This window comes from Pithys albifrons, chromosome 2 (assembly GCF_047495875.1).
Source record: "Pithys albifrons albifrons isolate INPA30051 chromosome 2, PitAlb_v1, whole genome shotgun sequence".
Taxonomy (NCBI): Eukaryota; Metazoa; Chordata; class Aves; order Passeriformes; family Thamnophilidae; genus Pithys; species Pithys albifrons.
In genome coordinates this window covers 108,141,868-108,167,812 of record NC_092459.1, presented here as the reverse complement: position 1 = coordinate 108,167,812, position 25,945 = coordinate 108,141,868, and the positions used below count along the sequence as shown (strand labels likewise).

The following is a 25,945-nucleotide window of genomic DNA, read 5'->3' as shown; positions in this document are numbered from 1 at the left end:
TTGGCTCATGTTGAGCTTCCTGTCCATTAGTACCCCCAGGTCCCTTTCTGCCTGGCTGCTCTCCAGCCACTCTCTGCCCAGCCTGTAGCACTGCAGGGGGTTGTTGTGGCCAAAGTGCAGGACCCGGCACTTGGCCTTGTTAAACCTCATCCCACTGGAATCAGCCCATCTCTCAAGCCTATCAAGGTCCCTCTGCAGTGCTCTCCTTCCTTCCAGCAGGTCGACACTCCCTCCCAGCTTGGTGTCATCTGCAAACTTGCTAATGATGGACTCAATCCCCTCATCTAAATCATCAGTAAAGATGTTAAACAATTAATGTTAATCCCCACAATCCTGGGATTAATCCAGGCCACGTCACTGAAGAGAGAAAGGACCTCTAGTCAGAAGACAGTAATGGCTGTTCAAGCAGCAGTGCTATGTCCTACCTTGTCAGCACAGCTATGGAGCATCCCCTGCAAACCTCCAGGCACTAGATCCACCCTAAGTGGCACCCACCCACTCCTGCACATGAAACAAAAGCATCCCTGCCCACAGCCTCCTGTTCACTTTACTCCCAATCTGCCACAGCAAAACTGGATAGGAACAATTTGCATCCTCCCACAGCAGCAAGTCTGGCCTCTACACTAAGCAGAGTCCTGGGAGCACAGTAAGGAATACAGTTTCTCATTTAACTTCTTTGTCCTCCTCCCCGCCATTAGGCACAGAGGATTCCCCGAAATGTATTTTTCTGTTGCCAGTTCACAGCAGCACCTAAGGGAGCTTCAAAGACAGGGAATAAAATCATAAACAGTAAGAAACCACAGCAATCAGGGCAGATGTAACTTGTTTTCTGTTGCAGCACTTCAACTGCCAGTGCAGAGTCTCTTAGGCAGAATAAACTCTAGATGATTTTTCTACCACATAGTCACACTCTACATCTGAAAAAACATTTGCATGACAAAGAAGTAAGTGTTGTGAAAGCTTCCCAGTGAAAACAAAAAAGTCAGACTGTGCATAAATGATCACTGGTGTAAAAGATGCCCCAAAATTAGCACTCTGAGGGGTCCTCCAGGGTGTTTGGTGTATCAGGAGAAGTGAATCTGATAAAATACCAGACAAAGCCCATACATTTAAAATCAGACTAGGAAAAAAAAGGGAAAAATCTTGCTAATAGAGTAATGAAGGAACATCCTTCATTACTGTAAAAACACTGTACTGCTTAGGCCATGTAGGTACTTCATACAGGCTCATATACTTTAGTTCAGCAACACTCAGAAATGCTCAAGCAACACCCGGAGTTCAGCACACAGTGCTCTAGCACATGTTGCTTCCATAAGATATCCCTGTAAACTGGCAATAAAAGAACATTCTCTGATTACTTAACCTCCAGGGGGCTGTTTTTAGGAGTAACTATGACAAATTACATAAAAGCACTGTTAGAGTGGGAAGAACACCCTCCCATAAACACACTCCAAGGTGTGGCATGATGCAAATAGCCGTCTTTCCAGGGACTGAACCAGAGAGCAAAGTTGCTCAGTGCAAGCAGCGATTGCTGATGCAGGACAGGTGAAATATGAGGCATACACTCAAGAAAATCAGGCAGAAATGAAAGCCACTGACAGCAAACCAGTATATTTAAAAGAACTAACACAAACCCAAGAGTTTTTAAAGAGACCTGAGGAGTGACATTTCTTATTTATGTGGTCTCCATAACCAGAGCATCAAATCACCCTCTGAACTACAAGCACCACTCCCAACTGGATTGGAGGTGATATGCCCAGAGCATCTGAAAAAATGTGTGAAGCTCTGAGTCTATTGGAAGCTCTGTACCACTGTTTACCTGGGTTCTCTGCCTTCTGTACAGCTGCATTTCAGGCCAGTGCAACTGTACTGCTTCCCAAAATGCTTATGCTAACCTGGGTGCCCCACACAGCACCGGGCTACTGACGAAATATCCTGGCAGGCTGGCACAGGGTAGCCTCAGCACTGCTTTCCAAGTCAAGATGTCTTTTTTCATTATTCTGCCCTAGCCTGACATCCTTCATGATTTAAATTGTCATTCTTCAAGCCATTTTCGCAGATCTTTACCACCCACACATAAGTGATGGAGATGAGACACCAAGGCACGCTCTGCAGACAGCAGGGAAGGCTATAGCTGGTGTTACATAAGGATGTTATCAGAGGCATTTCATCTTTTGCCACTTGATAGCTGCTCAACACAGATACGCAGCATTTGCATTTTGGGTCACTTTTGCATTATCTGCACTACAACAAGAACCACGATGCAAACAGCAACTTTATTATACAAGAAAGGAGCCAACACTTTGGGAGTACCACACAAAAGCTAACATTGACAAAAAGATGTCATGAACAAGTCTCTAGGTGAAAGAACAGCCACACCCCTATGCAGCTTTCCAGTTATTTCAATTTCTTAAGGATTCATGGCACATACTTCCATTTCTCCTCAAGAAAAAATAAAGAATTTTGTGGAGGCATTTCAGCTGTACAGCAGTTCTTGCTCTCCAAAGTAAATGGAACCATTCATACCCACAACTACTGTTTCACAACTATTGTTACTGTATTATTGTAGCACTTTTTAATAAAAATTAGCCTGGCTTACAGGCCTTAGGATTGCTTTGTAGCTTCTTTTCTCCAGTTGTTAAGGAAAATTGGAAGTTTCACTGAAATTGTTTCCTACAAAAGATGCTTTTCTTCCTTAAAAGTAGAATGAAAAATGTTACAAGTCTAACCTGGACACTCTGTAGCACAGTCCGCAGGAGCTATAGTCCAAACCGGTTGTGTTCCCATTCTCCTGTGTGGTCTTTGCCCCTTGTATAACTCTCAAGTCTGTGAATCTTTTAATGCAAACTTCTTGCATGGTTTTAAAGCTAAAACCACATCCTAAAGGTTTCATGTTCTTTTTTTTTTCCTAAGGAAACCAAACCCTTTCCTCCACAGTAGTAAAATGAACTTCTTTGCCTCTCAGTGTTTCAAACACATAAAGAACTAAGTGTACACAGATACATTGAAATCTTGTTCATATTATCCTTGTTTAGACACACAACAGCACAAAAAACCCCCAACTAAACTCTTACAGCAACACAGCATTGCAAGGGATGGAACATTTGCTGGATTTCACATCAGGAGAGGAAGGGGACCAGCTGTGGGAAAGGGGCATCTCCCAATCCACATGTTCATCTCCAGGACCTGTTCTTAGGTGTCAGAGGTTCTGCATCAGATCATGGGGATACACTGTCAAAGCTCTAGTGTTGCAAAAAAGGGTAATTTCATGAAATACTCTCCTATGAATCTCCGAAGAGAGATTCTCAAAGTTGGAAAAGAACATAGCAGAGAAGGAAAATGTCTTCCTGTAGAACAGCTCTCTAGCAGAGTCTGAAAAGAAGCCTGAGAGAAAAAACAGTAATTGTCATCTTGTATTGCACACAAGTGCACCCCAATTCACCACTGCACCAGGAAGGCAGAGAACATTCTCCCAGCCCTCTGCACACTGCTTGGTGAAACACCTTAGGGATACCTGGACCCAAACAACATGAACACACTAATCAATAATCACTTTTCAATGGTAAGAAGTACATCTATGGAAGGTTATCCAGGAATTCAGCATATAAAAATGTAATTTGCCAGAAAAAGAGGAAATGTATTGAAGTTAACATGGTAATCCAAGGTGACAGGTAACAAGGGAATGCTGCTCAGCTCCCACACACATGCAAAATATTCTCTACATCAATGGAGATGTCATGGCTATCCATCTTCCCAGACCCTTTGTCTTGGATTGAGCTGGCAAAACACCAAGTGTCCAAGACAGAGAAGAAGTGTTCCTCCCCCCACCAACCAGCCAAGGGAAAAAGAAGAGGGAGAGGAAAAAAAACCTCTCAAACCAGGTTTACGCTGAAACTAACTATATGTATTTATACAGAAAAGAGAAAATTAAAACTACAATATAACACACACTTACACAAGTTACATAGATATAACAAGGAATAACCTCCCAGTCCCCAATTAATACAAAGTGTATTACACTAAATCTATAAGTACTAGTTTACTGGACTCTAAGAGACACCCTGCAAGAAAGAGAAGGTATAACAACAAAATATTTCTACTTCCCTGAACTCCAAAAAAATGCAAGTAGTGGCAGCAGGAGCAGGGCCTAGCAGATGAGAGCAACTGCAGCACGTCTTCTCTGTGCTCCAGTCATGGTGAAACTGACCAAGCCACTCCCACACACTGGATTTTACACCCTTTGAGATGATGTAGTATGGTATGGAATACAATATTACTGGCTGGAAGAAGTCAGCTGTTAGCTAGCTCAGCCCAGCTAAAATCAGCTGACAATCCCAGGCCTAGCTGAACTTTAAAACCTAAATTTAGGCCCACCTGGCCAAACCCATAACACCCTTCCAGCACCACATTTACATCAGGGATTGCTCCTACAGCTCCTCAGCTTCAAAATAATGACAGAATTAACCTAAACATATGACCTAATGAATAAACAACAAAACCCATTTTGTACCTGATTCCTGGCCTCTACCTCAACCCCACTGACAGTTTAATTTCCTCTCTCCCTTTGCTGAATCCTGTACTTTCATTCAACCTATGTCCTTTCTACTGGCACTTCAGCACCTTTGCACAGAGCCATCATAATGCTAAAGGCAGTGAGTAGAGTTAGGCAATGAAGCAGATGAGGTTCTCTGCAAGAGCAGCTTGTGCTTTCAGTTCCAATTGTGCAAAGGAAATGGCTCCCACTGCTTGCTCAAAGCCAGCACCTGAGTAAGAAGCAGGTGGCAAAAGTAGTCCCTGGGCAGGATGGCACTGATAAATCCAAACAAGACATTTATCTCTTTCACAGAAGAACTCAAAGAATTTCCACTACAGCTCTGCACTAAAATAACTGTCAGAGGAAAATAAGAATCTCTAACCCGTGTCTCCCTGCCTGTAACAAACCAGAGGCTTGTGCTGTGGCACTCCAGACCCCACTGCTTGCAGCATTTGGTACGGCCCTTGCAGCCACACACAGAAAAGTGTAAGAGCATCAGCACCAGTGTGTGAAATTGGTTTCATGGGCATCTATGCATTTTGGAATCAAGCTCTTGAGGGACTAGACAAGGAATGATATTCATCTGGTGAAATATTATCCCAGGCCATGGCTTCCACGCTGGCTACGCAGGTGCCACACAGACCTATTAACACAGTCTTTGCCTGAAAATTTTGGAGCCCAAATAAAAACAATTTAAAGATTAATTTGTTTCAGATGGGAGTTCAGTTTAGCAAAGGCAGCCATCCTGAGTGAACTTTTTGGGTTTTGTTTTACAGGGAACTACCCAGTAAACACTCCAGAAGCACGACATCTAGCATCCAGTTGCTCCAGGACAGATCCACCTCCACTGATGACTTTAAACAGCAAGGAACAGAGCTCATGTTTTTGAAAAAGCTGAGCGGGACTACAAAAGAAGTTTCAAGCACAGAAGAAACTCTGCACTGTGTATGTGATACAAAAATATTTACAGAATGGGAAAGCCCAGGGAAGCAACCCAAGCATGGATCAGCATTTCAGCCATATCTGCACTGTATTTTGCAGCTTTACCGAGCCAGCTGCATCTGACTCCCCAAAGACACCCCCATTTGAGCCTGTTATCAGTCTGTAAGAACTCTCACAGACTGACTCTTGGTCAGTACGAACTCCTGAGGTTTTTGTGTACTACCTTAGAAATTGTTCTTTGCTCCCATAATATTTAATGGCATTGTGGTGGTTACAAATGATGGCTGAAAGTCACAGGCTTTAGAGGGTCTAAACTTGTTTATTATTCCACTGTAAAACACATACTTGAATGGCTTTTGTTCCCAATCTATAATTTTCTATCTCAGAGGACTCCACATCTGCACTTCAGAGAATGGAAAATTATTCATAGAGAATTGAACAAACTCTTGTCCATTCTTATCCACTGAAGGCACTCTTGACATTTATTTACAACATTTAATTTCTACTTATTTAAATGGCTAATGCTCACTGGTAAGATAAAACAGCACTGGCATAAGCATGTGCAAAACTGCCTCACAGCTACCTTAGGAACAATTACCATAATGACATTACCACAGTCTGAATTAGATTAGGTCACAGCCATGGACCAACACTGATGAATATGATGAGAGAACTAAAAACTTGAGCTGGAATGGCACTTTAGACAAAGCTCAGGAAGAAATGGCCCACAGGGATTCTTATACCATGGTCACCGGGCAAGGTGAGACAGGAAGACCCCAGTGCCACTAGTGGGCAAACAATGTCCTGTGTGCCCAACAGGTCCCACTGCCTGGCACTGATGGTGTAGTGGTTTGACCCTGGCTGGATGCCAGATGGCTCTGCGAAGCCACACTCCCCTCCACAAATGGACAGGGCTGAGAAAATATAACGGGAAGTTGATGAGTTGAAATAAGTACAGGGAGAGATCACTCACCGATTACCATCATGGGCAAAACAGACTCAGCTTGGGGAAATTGAGAAGTAAACCAAATTCTAAAAACACACTCTGCCCATCCCTTCCTCCTCCTCAGGTTCTACCTCCTCCCCTACAGCAGCACAGGGAGATGGGGATGGGGGTTACGGAAAGTCAGTTCATCAAATGTTTCTGCCACTGCTTCCTACTCAGAGAGAGGAGTCCTTCCCCTGCTCCAGCACAAGGTCCCCACCATGTGAGACAGTCCTCCACAAACTTCTCCAACATGAGTCCTTTCCACAGGCTACAGTTCGTCATGAACTGCTCCACTATGGGTCCCTTTCCACAGGGTCAGTCCTTCAGGCACAGGCTGCTCCAGTTGGGTTCCCCATGGGGTCACAACCAGGAAACCTGCTTCAGCATGGGCTCATCTCCCCACGGGTCTGCAAGTCCTGCAAAAAGCCTGTTGCAGCATGGGATTCCCACAGGGTCACAGCCATCTCTCAGGCATCCACCTGCTCAGGTGTGGGGCTCCTCCATGGGCTGCAGATGGGTCTCTGCCCCGTTGTGCATATCCATGGGCTGCAGATGGGTCTCTGTCCCACTGTGCATATCCATGGGCTGCAGGGGGACAGCTGCCTCACCATGGGCTGCATCATGGGCTGCACAGTAATCCTCAGCTGCAGCACCTGGAGCACTAGGTAAGGTAATCTAGTCCCAGCTTCCTGCAATGAGCATGGACATTTTCAACTAGATCAGGTTGCCCAGAGCCTCATCCAACCTGACCTTGCATGTTTCCAGGGATGGGGCATCCATTATTTCTCTGGGCAATCTGTTCCATTGTTTGACTCCCCTCATCGTAAATACACTTTTTCTATCTGATATCTCATCTAAATCTACACTCCTCCCATTCAAAACCATAACCCCTTGTCCCATAACAACAGGCCCTGCTAAAGAGTTTGTCCCCTTCTTTCTTACAGGCCCTCTTCAGGCACTGAAGTATCACTGTTACCTGCTGAAGACAAGTTACCACACAAGAAATCTTCACTCTGACCGACTTTGGGTCTTCTCATTAGTATGTCATGCATTTTCTTTGGAGTTGCTTCCTGTCATATTGTGTGTCAATTAGAACTGACAAAACTGCTTAAATCCAAAGACAATTTGAGTCAGGCCTTGTCAGTCAGACTTTGACATTTCCTGGCAAGGTGGCTAAGTACTTGCAAATGAGGAAGCTGAAGCATTTAATCTCCACAAAGTGAATTGTGTCTGAACAAATAAAATAGCCTGACACACTTTTTCACATAGGAAAACCTCACTAAAAATCTTCCAGCAGTATAAGGGATGCAGCAGCATACATTCAGTTAGTAAGTCTTCCTAATTTGGCAACTCAGCATCCAAGCTCTGTATCATATAGTGCACCACAGCAACTCTAAATCGTCTTCTCAGCATAGGGACTTGACATTTTAAATGGAAAATAACCTAAAGAGTTATGTGCTACCTCAAAAAGACATCTTGTTCTCAATGGTGAGTGGAACAATTGCAGATGGCTCAGGGGGAGGGCACTACAAACACAGGCATACATACATCATTAAAAAGAATCCCTAAAACAGCACACCCCACCTCCTCCCCCCATTACCTTCCACAGATATTTAATCTGTTGCATTCATTAACAAAAGGTGACTGATTAAGTAATGGCAATTTGTTACAGGTCACATCTGCTCCTAAAGCTACCATTCGGATGAGCCACTAGCTCCTGGCTCTACTGTCATCATACAGGAGTGATCAGTACAAGGATACAGCATCCAGTTATAAATTTGATAGGCAACTGCTTAGGACTGGCTTTAGGGAGGAGGCAAAGCTCCTGCCAACATTTAGAACCACTTAGATGATTTAAAACAGTTTAGAAATCACTTCAGTTTAAACTTCGATGGGAACATCCCAAACTGGAAATCAAACCGTTCTGTTACTGCCTCTACCTAAAGAGGCTGGCAAGGGTTTAATTAGTCCTATATGCTCATATAAAAACAATGAATGAAAGGAAACAACAGTGATGGTCCCTCAAAGTCACTCTCAAATATACAAATCCAAGTTCTGTGTTGTGCCAGCCCTCCTTAAGGATTCAGAGACAACTTGAAGAACATGGTGAAAGGTTTGGAAATTAGATTGGTGGATACAGCTCCTGCTTAACACAAGCAAATCTACCCAATCCAAACTCTCTTTCTCTGGGAAAAAGTATGATCTGTGTAGCACAAGAAAACTCACTGTGAGCAGAGGGTACAACTTTAAACAAGACAATTCAAAACCACAGAGTACAGCACACAGCTGTGCTGCACAGTTGTTTCCCAGCACCTCCAAGAGACAAACTTCCAAGCTCCAAACTTCCTTTATGCAGAGAGCTGCAGAATACAATGACACAACTTCAGTGCGTAAGCACAACTTGTCTTTATTACTGAAACCTTTCTCTGTAGCTGATTATTAACTATGAATGGCTAATACAAACTGTTCACTTTCACAGAACACAGAGGTATTCTGAAGCATTAAAGTCGAAAAGGCAAGTCACATCTTTCAGCTTTATCCCTTACTGATGCAGGTATAGTGCTCTAGTTCTCCTAAAACAGGGCTAGTTTTCTTCCTCAGACTGCCTTTTCTCTACTAGGATTTATTTGTATCTGGATGCTTTATTTAACACTTTACAGAAGATGTAAGACCTTCAGTGATCCAGTGGTGCCAAGTGCTTTATTTTGCATGTCGTGCAGTTTCCCTGTATTCCTTTTACATAAGGTAGCATGAATTCTACCTTGGAGCTGCATTCAATACCAACACAACCAGGCCACAAAGAGATGCATGGAGAGTTCATGATGCCACTCACCAGAGCCATGTAGTTACCTGACTAAAGAGCCTTCCTGTAACTTCTGTGGAGTTGCATAAATTCAAGTCCACTGCCCCACTGGATCACACCACCTATACAAAATTATTAGCATTTGAAACATTTCACCTTTCTTTTTCCTCTTGATAAGACTGGAGTCCAAGAAAAACTTAGTATTTTCATCATACTTGAGCATGTACTTGAATAAAAATCATCAACTAAAAACCCCAAACAAATACATTAACTTGAAAATAGGTGCTTCTTTGTATTTGAAAAGCTAAACAAATCACCTAATTGACAAATAACAGGATGTTTATACCAGTATCAGTGATAAAAGAGACAAACGCAAAAAACAGAACGTTCAGACAGACTAAAAAAATGACACTTGCACTCAAAAAATGCACAGTAAAATCCAAACTTAAAGACTCTTCATTTCCATAGCAAAATCATATCCCAGCACAGCTGTAATTGTCACAGGTGGAAATATTGTCTGGCAATTGCCAGATAAAAACAAATATTTCATCAATAAGAACATTAGCGACCTTAGGCCAATTTCTGTGCAGCAAACAACGAGCAGCCAACACTCCTTAGAATTATTCTCACATCAGCCCTGGGGGTCGTTTAGCATCATTTCTCAATAGCATATACTGACATGGGACTGAACTCCCTACACTGATATACACCCCAGCACCAGCTGAAAAAAACCCCAGCACACGAGCCCTCTAAGCACGGAATCCGAAATGGGTAATACTGAGCACTAGAGGGCAGCAGGAAACAAACCAAAGCCAATAAAAGTCCACTAATTCACAAAATAGGGACTAAGTTCTTAATCAAGGCCAAATCAGTAAAGCACTGTGCTTAACCGATTTCAACCAATTACCTGGTTTTAAAAAAACAATTAATTCTGATGTTGTTTGGTCTCACAGTTTAAACTGAAGTGAGTCTGCAAAGTGGGAGAGCAGGTTAACTTCCTGCAGTCAAAAGAGACTTCACAACATCACAAAGCACCTTTGTACAGCACACTCCCCTCGAAATCAAGCCAAAGAGTAAAACATTCTTAGTGTGATCTGTAACTTTTTGGTAAAGGGAAACTATCAGAAATTTCAGCCCAGAGCACAAGTACGAGCCCTTTTTAGCTCAGCTTTGGTTCAGTCTAAAAGTGATTTAAGTTATCACATACGTTTTGGATTTACACAAACCTCTTAAAAAGACTATATGTAAAGGTCTTTAGCCTTCAGATTGTCTTCAGCATGGCCAGACAAAAAGCTGTTTTGAAAATTTTGCAACTTTTAACAGCTCAGATGGTCAAGCTCCAATTTCTATACCAAGTAATGAACAGTTGTGGACTGAATTGAACCTCCAAGCATCCATTCAGTGCCACCTTCTGAAAGGTTGCTGCTGACGTGACAAAGTCCACTCCTTTCATTTCTCCCTCTACGTCAGCACTTCTGAACTCGTGAACTCACATAACAGAAAGAACACAAGCCATGCCAGACTTCTTCAGTAAACACAACCCACCTCTGCAAAACAGATTAAGCAACCCCTGACGGGCCAGAGGACGTGGTAAACAGGAGAGAGCACTTAAGGACAAGGCAGAACACATGTACCAACATTAGCAGCACTCCTCAGCTGCCAATAAAAGACACATCAAAACACTGCAAAACTAGGCCTGTAAGTTCACTGGGTATGTGTAGCGCTTTTTTCAGAGGAATCCCAATTGCCTGTAGAACTGACAGTTGTAGTAACAGGTTGAGAATCTCTGGTTTGTTTTCACATAGAAGCTTGGTTGACTGAAAACCCAGAAAAGCAAACAGAACAGCCCAAAAATTATGATGGCTTTTACTTTTAGACTGGGATATCCTTGTGATCAAATGTCCTCTTGATTTGAGTGGCAATTTCAGTAGCAGTGCCATGGCCCAGGTTCACTGGTATGTCTAAAGCGACCGAGTCTCCAGTGAAATGGTCTGTTCCATTTTCCTCAAGCTCTCATAACTTATTCCAAATGGACTATTCTTGAAGAGGGCCTACAAAACCCCACAACTGATCAGAAAGAACCTACAGCTTGACTATACAAAGGGAAAAGTGAGTAATACTCTTAAGACCACTTTTTTCAGAAACCACCATTGTGCAAAGACTGTAACCCCATGTGAAGGACAGGACACATTGCAGACACTGTACCTTGGCTGTACCTGTGTTGCTGCCTGAAAGAGGAGCTGTCCCCACCTCACCCACACAAATATTCACGTGGCTGCCCAAAAAGCCGGGCCAATTCCCTGAGTTGACTTCTCATGTGGTCAGCTGTGTCCCAACCCTAAGGATTGGCCAGTCAGGGGCAGCCTGAGATCCTCACTGCATTACAGAGGGCAGGGAAGTCCATGGAGATAACTTAAGGTAAGCCTGGGCTCAAACTTGAAGCAAACTGCAGGAACAGATGTAGTACTTTTGGAGAGGCAACTAAGGGTTGAACACCTCTATCTTCCCAAGATAGATTTAATTAATTTTGCTTTTTAAAAAAAAATCTAGCCAGCTTTTAGATAATTGCAGGTCTCTTCAGTCCACAGTAAGCTCTGTATTCTTTCACCACCCCATCTCTTTAGCATCATCCTTCCCCTCCTACTGTGAATACTCTTTTGTCTTCTCTGTTCTTCTGATGCACCATTTTCTTTCACTGGGTGACCCTGTCTACCCATCCATTTTCCTAAGGACAAAGCTTTTTAAATACCTTCCATTACAAGGAAAAAGTGATTAAGGCAAAAGCTACAGGGCAAACAAGGAGACCCATCTCTCCAGGATCACCTGTTTTAGGGAAGGGTCATGAAGGCAGATGGGACTGAGCTTTGCACATGTTTCACACAGGAGCCTCCCAAGTGTGGTTCCATGCCGGAGCTCTCAAACATTGCCTTCAAACTTAGCAGAATTACTCCAGGACTGCACTGTCAAACCCAGTCCTGGCTGACCACAGAGCATGGGCAGAGCCCAGAACCCTTGTCTGAACCAATGTGTAGAACACATCTGTCATCTCTTCTCTAACACTTTCTTAGGATGCAATTTTCCCAGACAAATATTATGTTTCCACTGTACTCTACAGTTCTGTGCCCTACATGAAAACTTACATTGCCAGTGATTTATTTCTTTGGAAACAACCTTTATTAGCTTCCTTTGAAATACTAATTCAAACAATGTAAGGCTTTCCCATATGCACACACCAGAGTACTGCCCCCAAGTAAGAACTTTCACTTGCAACTTTTCTTAATACAAAGGAAGTCATAAGGTGTTCCTGCTGTACTGTGTAACTGAGTAATGCAGATGAACGATTAATTTTTTAGAATTATTTTCCAGTATGGGGTAAAAAAAGATGAAGCACACCCAACTCAATTTTCTCAGTCTATCATCACTTACACACTTCAGCTCACTATGATAACAAGCTAAAGGTAGGCATGCTTGTTGCAAGAGCAGAACACTTCTTCTCACACAAATCATAAAACCACTCACTTATACATAATTTACAGATTTAGTACTGTCCCTACAAGACTACAGTTTCCTTGCCTAGGGATGCCTGCTGTCAGAAAGCCTTGTTTTCATGCTAATGGGTACTATCTTCTCCTGTTACCAGTGATGGAGCCTCTTTAGACTAATAAGACCAATTATTAGTGACTCAGACACTGGGAATACCCCCATAACCACTTCCGTCACTTAAGGCACTGATGATACAGTATCGCAGTCAGTCTCAGTCCAGTTCACATGTCCAGAAAATAAAGCCTGTCCTCTCAGTCTGTTTCTTTCCCTAAGGAAGCTGTCACATTCCCAAAGGAAATGTTTTTGAATCGGTAAGGAAGATCCTCACCCCTAACAAAAACCTTACAAGCTTGATGGGAAGACTCACCATCCATTCAGCCCAAGCCCCAGGATACAATCTTCTGGTCATATAACCTATAGCCACTCCTACTCTCCTAACTTGTGTCACAGCAGCAGTTCTCAGTGTCTCAAGAGAAAACAAACAAGCAAAGGAGCTTCCTTTCCCAAGATACATTTGACAGAACTTGCTTGTCCAGGAACATTTGACACAGGCAGACTGTTTTTAAACCCTCCCTCCTGCCTCTCCTGCAACACTGACCAAACTCAATGGCTTAGAAAGCTGAAGTTGCATCAAAAGAGAGTTTAAGTCAGTATGTATATTGGTTTGATGCTGTTATAAGGAGAAAGGAACCAAGATGCTCAGGGCATGAACTGGTTATGCTGTGACACTTGGTTGTTTCACTCCCAGGAGCACAGGGTAAGGAACCATTGTACAGCATGCATCCCACAGTTACTGCCAAAAGTGGTTTCAGTTGTGAGTGATCTCTAAAACAAGCACCAAAGGAGAGGATTCATGGGCCTGATCTGCCCTCCTCAGCACACCTGGAATTCACACTGACGTCAGAGGGTGCTGGAGACAGCAAGGAGGAAGGATCTGGTCTCTCAGCATACCTTGGTACGGAGCTCCAGCTACGTATTCCACATATGCACCCTAAATGACTTCCCCAGTGCTGTCATTTCCACATATGTCACTTCCACTAAGCAGCAGACACTCTGAGGACTGCCAACTGGTCGTGCAGTTCTTTCCTGCATCCCATTCAACAGACCAATCAAGCCCAGCTGCCCTGAGCCACACCAAATGGTGTATGAGCAACACTCTGCAGGAACTGCCTCACGGCTCCCAGAATTTCTTCATACCTGTGACACAGGGCTTGTGAAATGTGAGTAAACAAATGCCTTCAAGCCTGTCTCAGTATCAGAGGAACTTCTCCATCCTCCTCTCCTGCAACAGTGCAAAAGGCTTGCTCAGGACATTCCTCATAGTGGTGGTCACTACACTTACGCACAAGAAATAAAGCAAAACCTCAAACCAGACCCACTATTTCTGTAATGCAACATGAATCCTGGAATGCAATATGTAACATGGTTTAAAGTAGAGGTTAACAGTACAAGATTTCCATCATTATTGACACATGACGTGTGAATTCCTGGTCTGCAGAGCACAAAACCAAAACAAGCACAAAACCAAAACAATCTACTGTTTGCAGATTTCATTACAGTTCTGAACGTCCCACACCAAGTGGTGAAGTAGTCAACATCAATAGAGCTAACTAGTTGGTAGATCCCACTGCTCAGCTCTTTAGCGTGGAAAATAGTGGAATTCCCACTGAAAAAAATCACCTGTCAAATACCAAGCTAACTTCTTGGAAGCAGGCCAAAGAAAACCACCCATTGTCAGAGTAAGAAGAAGCCAAACTTCTAGACAACTTCAGATTTTAAAGCAACTAGAAATGTCATCAGTGATGTTTCACTTGCTCAGATGTCTTAACAATTCCTCTCCACACATTATTTGCTGATCAGAATTTATTTCCCTCCCCAATATTAAATCTAATTACTACAACCTTCATCCCAGACAGCATGAATATATGGCAAGAGGTGTCACTGGGCCAGAGCATTTCAATTTCACATTTTTTGCCATATATTCACACTGACTGACCTAAGGTAACTTATAGTATTGTATGTGTAGCATGTGTGAGCAGCCCCTTATCATCTCAGATACACCATTACTCCCAGGAATGTGGAGTAGTGGCTGACCTAAAATGCTATTTCTGCAGGAATCAGCCCCCTTTTGAGTGAGGGAACTGCTGTCTCCCAGGAGCTGAACTTAAGCAGTTCTCATCACGCTCATGACATTAGCACAGGCAAACGTTTGGTTATAATTTTAAAGTAATGCACCACAGACACTTGATGAGCACATAAAGAACACAAGGAAAAGTTTAGAAACACTTTTTACTGACTATGGTAATTTGAGACAGTATTTCCTACTGATGTATGAAGGACTGCTCTGCAGCTTAGTTCAAGTAACTCTCTCCTGAGAACAATTTAAACATGAAGAAAGACTGTTGTCAAAACTTTTGCAGCTGAGAGTATCCTCTCCTGTGTCTCGTTAACTGTATCTGTGGAGCTGGAACAGACTGTAGTTCTGCTAAATTGTGTTCTAAGACAGGCAGATGCACCAGTATCAGACTGCAGTTACCTACTCAAATGACACACTTCCTGAACAGACAATGCACTGTCTAAAGAAACAGCATATAGAGAAGCAGAAGCTGTTACCTGTGGGCAGAGAGGGAAAAACATCCACAGAACGATACAGCTCCTCAGAGTTTTCAGTGCTGTGTGGGGGCAGAAAGAGCTCTGCCAGGTCACAAACAGAGGGTAGGTCCAACACGTTGCTCTCCTCCAAGTTGTGACTTGGTGACATTTCTTTTCCTTCCATGGTGCCACTGCAGACAGAAATGCGATTGAGTTGGGTTTTTAGAGCATGAATATCTCAGCAGAAATCAACACAAATGATCTGGCATTTTTGTACCACTGTAAGAAGCTGTTTTAGCATAATCATATTTCATGTAAGAAGAGCAAATTTAAAGATTTAAAGAAAGAACAGTGGCAAATCTCATAGACAAAAGCCCTCAGCCCTAAGCAGGATAACTAGGAGTCCACAATAAATTGGCTTTCTTAGAGCCTTCCCAGATGTACAGATGAAGGTCTCAACACTAGGAAGCCATGGAGTGTATTCTCCCCAAGGTATACTAAGTGTGCAATTTAAAATGAAACATGTTCTACAGGGTCTGTTTGCACTGATGCTTCTAGAAGTCTCAGGTTAAACTCACTGCCCTTGACTATGTTCACTAGCAGAAAGAGGGCGCATCTTAAAATTTGGTAGTCTCAATCTCACAGGGATGGTAAAGACCTCCTGGTGTGGAGGAACTAGGGCAGCTATGCTGTATACCCTGTGCACAACACTTTGAAAAGCTTTGGTTGAAGCATCCCAACATCCTTCCATCAAGCTTTCTCAACCAGTCCACCATCACAGAGGGCAAGAACAGCTGGGTGGAGAAACAGGGCTGGAGCTACTCAGCTCCACATGAATGGCCACAGCGGATGGGTAACTCTTTTGGAGAGGATGAAATGAAAGAGTTCCAGTCCAGCAGCTCCAAGCACAGTCACACAAGTGTCTGGGGCAGAGGAGGAGTGAAATGCAAAAATTTAGCAGGGCAGGAGCTCCTTCTATTTCAGTAAAGAGTGACAGGACAGAGGAACTAGATCCAGTGGTCAGGAACTGGCCTGTGACCCAGCAGGCTCACATTTATCTTCTCTCCTATAAAACCAATGGGACCACAAATTCATGTCTCAGAGGTACTACCAGTAAGGAATGTTACAGCCACAGCAGGTAAAGAAATCCCCAGAAACGATTACTGCTGACAATTAACTTAAAAACCCCTACGAGGCTTTAAACAAAAAAATACACCATTTATCAGGTGCTTCTGTGTAGAGTAAACTTTTAGCTAAGATGCACCTCTAACCTTCACAAAATGCTGACCAACTCGCTAATGAGGAGAGTGGAGATGTTGGCTGTGATACCAGAGAAGAGCAGCTGCCTTGCCTTGGATGGACAAGGTCCATGCATTCACAGAAAGTTTCCAGGGAAAAGGGAGTGGAAGGTTAAAACCAAAGCAAAGTACACAACCCTCTTCGCCACAACACTCACTGCAGAAGGAAGCTTCTCCTCCATTGCTCTTCAAGTCCCAAAACATAAACAATCTGTGCATAAGGAACACAGAGAAGAAGAAACTTTCCTCAAATATTTTGTTTGTGTGTGTGCTACTTTTTACAGATAAACGTATTTTAAGAGAACAAAACTGTCTGTTTCAGTCCTTGGTCTAGTAAAAAAACCCAAAATCCCACATCAAAACCCCAAAGAATTCTATCCCTCCAGGGGCAAGTAGCAGATTACAGCAACAGGAGCTGCTGGTGTGATACCAGAGCAGCTTAAGGCTTGATGGGGCTGCAGTGGTCGTGGCTCTCTTTGTCAGCTGCCTGTGCTGGCTCACTTCCTTGTCTTGCCACAACAGGACTCACAACATGTGCAACCACGTTTGATCAGGTTTATATAAACAAATCAGCTGTAAAAAAAAACAACAAAAGAGTTTTCTCCTGTATCAGCTCCCTCTAGTCCTCCTAAGTCAAGTACACAGTAAGTCTTACTCCAAAACCTGATGGTGAGACCTGTTAATGAGAAGAAGCTCAGCCCTGGGCCTTCGGCATATGAAAGTGAGGCACTATTACCTCTGTGCCATACCTGGTAAGAGCTTTGATGTGCAAACAGTCCCCTTGGGCAGAGTCCATGAGCAAACAGCCTGTTACTGCTTTAGGATTCCCTCATTCTTCCTTTACGGTTTGTCAATCTCAGCTTGCTGGAATGAAACAAACAGGTCGGTCAGATGCTTTGCACCAGCTGATTTGGCTGATGGACGGTGTGACCTTTCAAAGTACCATGCCAGCCAAACTGAACAGTCAGTCACCACATACACCCCTGTTTGTTGGGTCTGTTTTTCCAGGAATCAGAAACAGCATCTAGTAATGCCCTTGAATAGTTTTGACAGCAGTGGAGATCTCCTGGAAAGTGGCTGGTACATTCTAGAAACAAAGTCGTTTTCTTTACAGGAAGCTGCCAGATGGGCTGCATATTGAAAACCCATGAAACAGAGGAGGAAATTATAGCTGGCAACCTTCTCTCCCTCCTATGGAGAGCAGGTATTTCCCCAGGGTTTATCTAGCGGTGCCTTGATGTCAACAGATAGCCTGTGCCATGTCAAACCTCAACCAGGAAATGTGTTTTAAGAGTGTCACATAACCCACCCTGCGGAGTAAACCACAGACTCAGAAAACCCAAATTCTGTTTCCCACCCTCTGCCACTACCGCAATTATTTTCAGCGAGCGACCAGGACAAACACAGCTTCAGGAGGAAACCGGATTTTCCTTTCAGCCACCCTCAGCCAGCGACACGGCACTGCTGCCAGGCATTTCCCAAAGGCACGTGGCCGGTCCTGCGCAAGCTTCCCGGCTGGCAGCACACCGTGGAATGTACCAGTGATACAGGCGGGGTCGAGGCGCCGGCCTTACCCACTGCCCTGTTCAGCTGGGTTTGTGGGATGCACGTGAGCGGGTTCTCTTCCTCTCGGTCTCCTTTCCTTCCCCTTTTCCTGCAGGCAGAGTTGCATTATTTCAGCAAGCACTCCCTCGGCAGTGAAGGGCACCAGTAACAGCCCAGGGCAGCATCGCACAGGTGTGGTGCGAGCCAGGGCCACCCCAGAGCCGGAGCATCCTTGTGCGCACACCCCCTCACCCCTCCCCGGGAGAAACGCAGCTGCAGCGCCCCTGACGGCGTGGGGGAATGAGGGGAGGGCCAAAAGCGCTGCAGGGGCGGGAGGCCCGGGGTACTTGGAGCGGGGGTGCTGGGAAGGGCAGGGCACTGCAAGGCACACGCGGCCCCTCCGGACCCGCAGGAGCGTCTACGCCCCGCGGGACTGCGGTGCGGGAAGGGGCGGCTGGAGATTGCGCTGTTTGCAGTCTGATTTCCCTCAAAGCATGTGTAATTGGGCTTTATTTCTCCGGAGATTTAGAGGGTGAGGTGAGGCAGCACCATCCCGCGGCTGGCACACGGGATTTCTTCTCGGGCTATTCAGCACTCGGTCGTTTTACATCGCCACAGTGCAGAGGCACAGCCTGGAAAAGCTGTGAGCAAGGGTGAAGGTAGAGCTGTGCTGGGTCTGCAGGGTGGAAACATCCTAGCAGGGTCTGAGGAAAAGCCAACACAATTCTCACCTGGGACATAAGCAGCTGGTGGGCTGTGAGCCTTGCTCTGAGGGCTTGCAAAGCTCATGAAGGAAATGTGAGGCCAGCCATGGGCTGTTGCACACAAAGGACATCCATGTTCTCCTACGTGGCACCGAGGAGTTTAACAGGCAGCAGACTGGAAGGTTCACAAACGCTACAGAAAAGTGGGATACAAACCACTCTGAGTTTGGGTCATCACACCACTTTGGCACCTGGTGTGTGCTGCCACAGCCACAACAGGCGTGGTGACGAGGAGCCCCGCAGCAGCCCTAGGGGAGTGGCACAGACATCCCGACCCTCTGAACAGGGTGCTTGCGGTTACACGCTGGGTGCTTTTCCAGCAAAGAGTGTGCATGGCACGGCCAGACCCCAGCAGAGGTCAAGGATCAGCTCTTCTATTGTCTGGGCAGGCAGTCGTTAGCAAAGCTGCTGGCTGACCTGCTGGGAAAGAACGCTGCCAGGGGAGAGCTCCCTGTGCTCTTTCTCATGCATGCCGAGAGTGACATCGGGGAAGAGCTGGGAGTTTTTTCCAGGAGCCTTTGAACTGCAGAGTTACTGATGGCAAACCGTGTTTAGGAGGAAGTCAAATAAACTTGGAAGTCTCACATCTGTCAAGAGGGCTTAGTTTTTCTCCCAGGTGAGCTGGCTTGAGATGGGAAAGATTCCCACAGTTTCCAAGTCTGTGTTTCAGGGACAGCAGGTGTGGCTCTGCCTTGCCCTTACCACCCTCTCTCGAGCCAGACCTGGGCATTTAGGAGTCACTGCACAAGTACAGATACAAACCTAGCTACATCCTGAGCCGTAACTAAGCCTGGGCAATACTGCTCCCTCTTACCATTCATGTTTGTCCCCAGGAACTGCCCATCCGTCTGGGAGAGTTCTGTGACCTGGAAGGCAGTACTCCAGCACTTTGTTTCCATGCAGGGAGCGGGGCTGGAGCTGAGCTGTGGAATGCAAAACATCGGCAGATCTTCTTTATTTAGCTGTGAGAGCACATGCTATTGGAAAAGCTCTGGCAGTGGGGAACACCACTGTGTCCTGGAAAAGCAAGGAGCTCCAGCAAGCAGAACTGACAAGGATAGTGCTTATTAATAAACATACACAGCTTAACAGTTTCGATTTGCCATATCAGGTGGACAACCAAATCTTTGAAATTCCTTCATTTCCCTCCTCTCCCTCACCAGAATGAAGAGGTTCTGCACCTCCTGATAGAGAAGTGCACTTCCCTGAACCACTCCTCGCCATTGTAATCTATGCTCTTTACCTTTATTCCTTATGACCTGCATTATCAGCAAAAAGATTGTTTGCCTACAGTATTTAGGGCAAGTCTCTATGTGCGTACTACACTCTTCTTTATCAGTGTGTTAATGTTAGCACATGATAAAACTGCACCAGCAGTCATGTCTGAATTAGGTTAAAGCTTGAAGGTACGTGAGAGCCAGGAAATGCAGAATTAAACCCCACACTTGACATTTACCAAAGATCAAAATACTGAGAGTCACAGGTGGGGAAAAGGAAATACATTTTCTGATTATTGCAGCTCTGTCACAATGGGAGTTCTCAGTGTGTTGACAGCCCCAGGGCTAGTCTCAAGCTGTACAATTTCATGTCATTGAAGCTAGTGTGTATCTGCCAACTTAACATGTTAAATACTTAATACATAACATGAACAAAAAAGTCTGTGTTTTTACGGACAGCAGAACTTGCAAGTTCATGTCTTTTCAGGCCTTTCCCACTGTCACACCACAGGGAAGCAACTCTGTCTACGTACTTCTTTCTTTCACAATAGCTAGAAGTTAATTTAATACACGAAAACATAACAGCTGAATAGAAGGTAATCCAGGTAATGGGCTGAAGGAGACATGAACAAGATTGGTTTTCTCACTGTTGAATTTACAAAATTGTTGATTAACAGAAATGATTAAACCAAAGCTTCTAGTCTGTATACTTCAGTGTTTTGAGTTTACCTCTCACAACTGAGAACAAAATAGAATGACAGTATATTTAAATCTATTATTTGCATGCATTTTACTTCTCAGCTCTAGACACTATTACTAAAACAGATGGGGGATTAGGTTGTACTGGATTCCAATTCTGAAGTTCTTCCAAAGCATTGCAAACAGTGCTTTAGTGGCCTTTGTTCTGGAAAAGCCTCTTGTGGTTATGCCAGTGTTTATAGGCTCCAGGCAAGCCACTGTGAGAAACAGCCCTTCAAACCCTTGAGATGAGACACTCATCTCCACTCCTTCCAGACCAGTGAGGTTTGCTGGCAACACTGCAAATAGCAAAATGCAGAAGAAGGCTGGGAAAAAAGCTCTTTTCCACAACCCCACTATCCCATAAAAGACAAGACCCCAGCATTCTCAAGTGACCTTTTTGCATGATCATCATTCCTTCACCTATAGCTGTGTCCTTTGCGTGCACACCATAATACAGCATGGAAAGTACAGCTCAGCTGCAGAGGCAAAAGACATAAAAGCTGTATTATCCATCCTGATTCTCACCAAGGCCAGACCCACGTTAGATACTTGGGGGAATATACTTGCTTACCTTGGAAAAAAAACCCAAACCATACCTGTCCACAGGTTTGAAGAACTGTTTCTCACAGTGGCTTGCCTGGAGCCTATAAACACTGGCATAACCACAAGAGGCTTTTCCAGAACAAAGGCCACTATAGCACTGTTTGCAATGCTTTGGAAAAAAAAAGGGTTGATTGTGTTAAAACTCATTGATATATCCAGCTGTGTTAGCTGATCAGATGAATAGTATTATAGTCCCTTCAAATTTGCCAAAGGTAGGTTTTCAGGACCACATAAGAAAACATTGTGTGTTTCCCGTTCTGCCACATCAAAGGCAATCACATTCAAACCAGCAAACCTCCCTCTAAAGGCTCAGTTCCACTTTATCTAAAATACCTTTCCTTGTCTTTACTATCTCCAAACAGCACTAACTGCAGCGCTTGCAGATTGGACTGATCTATCACGGAGAACTGACTGCTGATTCAGGTTCCTGGTTAACACTAAGGTCAACATATAAGCTATCCTACTTGTCTTTCTCATGCATAGTCAAGTAGACACCGACCAAGTTGCTCCAACCCCATAACTGTACTTCTCCTCAAGACAGGTAACTGCAGCAAGCAGTCATCTGCATTACAAAAGGTGTGACAGCCAGGCATGCAAAAACATTCTTGGCCTATTTTTTTTCCCCTGGCCATAAGACAAGTAATATTTTTTGCTTCCTCATTCAGTAACTGGGAGTTTAAGCCTTTTGCTTGCTGCAGTAAACACACTGAGGTACAAGGAATTTTGAAGACCAAGTATTATTTTCTGCTGTACCACATGCCAGTAAATCGACTTCTATTTTTTTTAATGGCTCTCTTGTTGTGGCCTGCCAGCAGTATCTGACTTTTTAAGGTGTCACTGCTACACTAAACATGAAATCATGGCAGCCAGTTCATGTACGAATACTACAACTTGGAATTTTGTAATCTCAGGAGAAAGCACACTCTCTTCAAAAAGTAGGTTTCTGTGGCAAAGGCTTGACAATGTGAATGTGGGGGATATTCTAGTAGAAGCAGGAGCCAACTTTTTTTCTTACAATCCTGTACCAAATTCCCTCTCTCTCCTTTGAGAGCCTCAGCAGGAGTGTGTGCAGAAGCATGCCTTCCTTCTAGTGCTCTGATTGATGTTACCTCAGTTCTTTTTTGGGCTACCTCCTTTGCATCTGCTGCTGCTTGAAGGAAAGCATTTTAGGACACTAACACTATTATGCTTGTTCTGCCTAAGCTTTAAGCACAGTGGATGCAGACGTAGGGCTTTGTGGGGCCTCATTTCCTCCCTACAAAGAGCCCTTTTGCATCACAACTCACTAAAAATAAAACAGGCATTATGCGACTCAAGGAAACACATGAAGCACACTGTAACTTAGCTCTCATCATGCACCTCAGCACAACTTCAGTCTGTCTTAACTTGCATCATATTTCCTGCTTCCAGGCTTCTCTTCTTGCACTGCATTTCTATTTAAGCCTCCACACCCACACCCTTGCATTCCTGCTACCCGGTGATTTTGTCCATCCTAATGGCTCTGCCTGTGCTCTGACACAGCTGCTGCCCCACAGCAATCCTGCACTTCGAAGTCAGTACATCTGGACTAAGAAGACAGGTTTTATCATGTCTCAGTCTCCCTTTGCGACAAAATAACCCTTTAAACACTGGTTTATCCTCTGCTGTTTGTCCCCTTTCATTCTTATTTCTGCACTATGAAGTGAGTGGTCAACAGTATTTTCAGCTTTTCAGTCACTGAACCACACCAGCCAGCAACTGGACTCCTTCAATTCTGGCAGGGATTTGTCTGAGTTTCCAGTTCACATACTCCTGGATGGAAATTGTTACAGCTGGGCCTACATACATCTATACACACATAAATATCCACCAAGGATATGTCATGTTCTCATGCTGTTGGGCCTTTAGGGAATTTCCAAAAGATGCTTCCAGTCTCACTTGAAATAAATAGCCACAGGAGAACAGGAAATAGTCTGGGTTCTTGTCTGGATCTTTCACTGCCTGATATAATACTGAGGTCCAACAAGAAGTGTCAATTGCAGTAATTATGCATTTTTCTCCATTAGAAGGGCTTAAGAGTGCTTCTCCATTCTCCAGTACTTAAGAGCTGAGATACTCTCTCCACTGTATTCCCTCAGGGAGCTTCTAAATAGTTTTTGCAGCTGTGAGCATATCATTTTACATTAATTGAGTTCCCACTCATAAGGCATGATGGCCTTGATATTAATTTCACACACCAATTCTAGGAGAGCATCTTTATAATTTAAAATGAAGGCTCCATTCTGATCATGTTCACTGTTTCTCAATTTGAAACAATAGTCTTATTCCCATACATTATGGTAGGATACACTGGGGCTTTTGGGGTTTTTGGCAGTAGTTACACATTTTCGCCTCATTTCTAGATGACGTCTGGCCCTCTGTAAGGTTCATTGAAGAAATGCCTACTTCCAATCCCTGCATTCTGTCTGAGTCACAGCTAAAGACTAAAGACCACCAAAAGCCAGGGATGTATCAGTGTTCCTACATAAGAGGGATACTGGTGAGCTGTAACTCTCTGCAGACACATGCTGCTGATGGGAAGTGGCAAGAAAACGCTCAGTTGGCTTCCAGCTGTTCTCCAGTACTCCACCTGGCACAGAAGTGCAGGGCAGGGCAGGGCAGGTTTTTTCCTGGGATGTGAAATGCTCACAAAGTCCTGCTGGTTTCCCTGGTAGGCCTAGCAGTTATACCAGAACAAAAGGAAAGGTTTCTCTTCACTGCTGCCTTTTTGCTTTGGCCTATTCAGCAGTGAGAGAGTGGGTTTGAGCCTTCCTTTTCTGAGCTGTCAGCAGAGCAGAAGTGCAATGGAAATTGTCCCACAGCCTGGAGATCAAGAGGGCAGCAAAGCTAAACCTGGCAGAGTGATATATTAATGCATTAACTGATCTTGCCCTCAGTGTGTGCCAGCCATCAGATTTCTGGTGGGTATTCACATGAGCTGCCCTGATGCAGTGTCACCAACACTGAGAACATACTACTGTGCCAAAAATCTACAGACCACCTCAGAAGGAACACTGAAGTACCATTCTTGCCTCCCACATCAATCCTCGCAGCTCCAAAAGCCTCCACTACTACTGAAAGACTTAAGCCAACACTGTTTTGTTTAAATAGATTGGAGCCTTGTTGCTGGCTTTAGTCTAGTGTCTCTGGTGTCCTTCTTGTTGCATTTATCCATGACCTCCTACTAGTATAGAGGCCATCCTGTAGAAACTTTATGAGTAGGAAGGGCCATGCAGCTTCCAGGGCTGGCACATACCCACTGCTGCTAAGCCTGCTTTTCCATTCCCAGCGCTCACACAGCTTGGGAGAAGGAATACAAAAGCCTTGGACTTGGGCTGAGGCAGGAGAACCCCACAAGACCTCTGACCTGCTGGAGCACGATTTCATACTCTGTGTTACTGAATCAGCTGAAGACCTTGAATTCCCTGGATAAAAGCATCAGACTAAGACTGCCTTAGGCTCTGCTTGTGAGCAGATACAGAAGAGACCCTGTCCTCCAGCCTAAGGCTTATTTATTGCCTAAAGGCAAGTATACTTTGCAGACAGAGCACTGTTCTTAGTCTCCAGATGTAAGCTCCTTAACCACTTTTCTGGAGAGCTCCCTCCCTAATCTTTTATTTTTAGATTAGCTATTTTTAAGAGATTGCTTGCTGCCTACTTAGAGGTTTTTGTTGCTCACACATTTCTCAGTACTAAACACTGGGATTTTTTGCAGTTACATGGAACCAGTTATCTGTCTACTGACTGGATCACAGAATTTGGCCTGGGGAGGCATGGGAACAGAGAGGTCTAATTAAAAATCCAAGTTATTAAAAAAAAGAAAAAAAGAGAATTCAATGGTGCAGTGACTCAGTCACTGGTTCACATTACTCTGAGAACAGAGCAGATTCCCGGGGTGGAAACTTCTTTTCTAAGGGTGATGCAATCTGCAAGTTTTGGCCTCTCAGCACTTTTAAAACCAGGGTGCAATAAATAGAATTTGGCAGTGTATTTCAGGGCTATGTTACACTGACAGATATTCCTCTTGTATTTTCAATTTTAACTGCAAACTTTCAACTTCTCCCCTAAAAAGCAGGGGAGGGGGGAGCAGGGAGAACCCTGTATTCCTTTAGAAACAAATCTGAGTTTGCTGATGGACATCTCCCAACTGCAATGACTTGCTGGACCAGCATCACTGGCTCCCAAGGTCAGCCACCTCTTCTCAGCATCACCCAAGCTGCTTGCACTGACTTTCCCTCCTGTTGTTGCTGCCAGTTTTTCATCATCCCCCAGCCCAGATGGATGGCCATACCAGACCTTGCAAGGAGCTCCCCAGCTCCACACAGCCTTGCCCCTGCAAGGGTAGGTCTTCTGCAAC

General features: G+C 44.4%; 2 protein-coding genes across 3 annotated transcripts in view; both read right to left on the bottom strand.

The window, feature by feature from the left end:
- The window catches only part of SHLD1 (shieldin complex subunit 1), a 32,418-nt gene extending 29,631 nt beyond the window's left edge, over nt 1-2,787 (bottom strand). Inside the window, exon 1 of the mRNA XM_071548083.1 lies at nt 2,730-2,787. Coding sequence (XP_071404184.1) covers nt 2,730-2,787 — 58 coding nt within the window. The remainder of the gene's footprint in view (nt 1-2,729) is intronic.
- Nucleotides 1-25,945, bottom strand: part of CHGB (chromogranin B) — a 102,125-nt gene that overhangs the window by 51,968 nt on the left and 24,212 nt on the right. The window contains exons 1-4 of one of the 2 annotated variants that reach the window (XM_071581987.1): nt 18,977-18,994; nt 18,275-18,354; nt 17,450-17,564; nt 15,424-15,593 (exon numbers count right to left, since the gene is read on the bottom strand). In XM_071581987.1, coding sequence (XP_071438088.1) covers nt 15,424-15,593; nt 17,450-17,496 — 217 coding nt within the window. In that variant the 5' untranslated portion in view covers nt 17,497-17,564; nt 18,275-18,354; nt 18,977-18,994. Of the gene's footprint in view, nt 1-15,423; nt 15,594-17,449; nt 17,565-18,274; nt 18,355-18,976; nt 18,995-25,945 lie in introns of those variants that run through there. The other variant, XM_071581988.1, reaches the window with a different exon arrangement.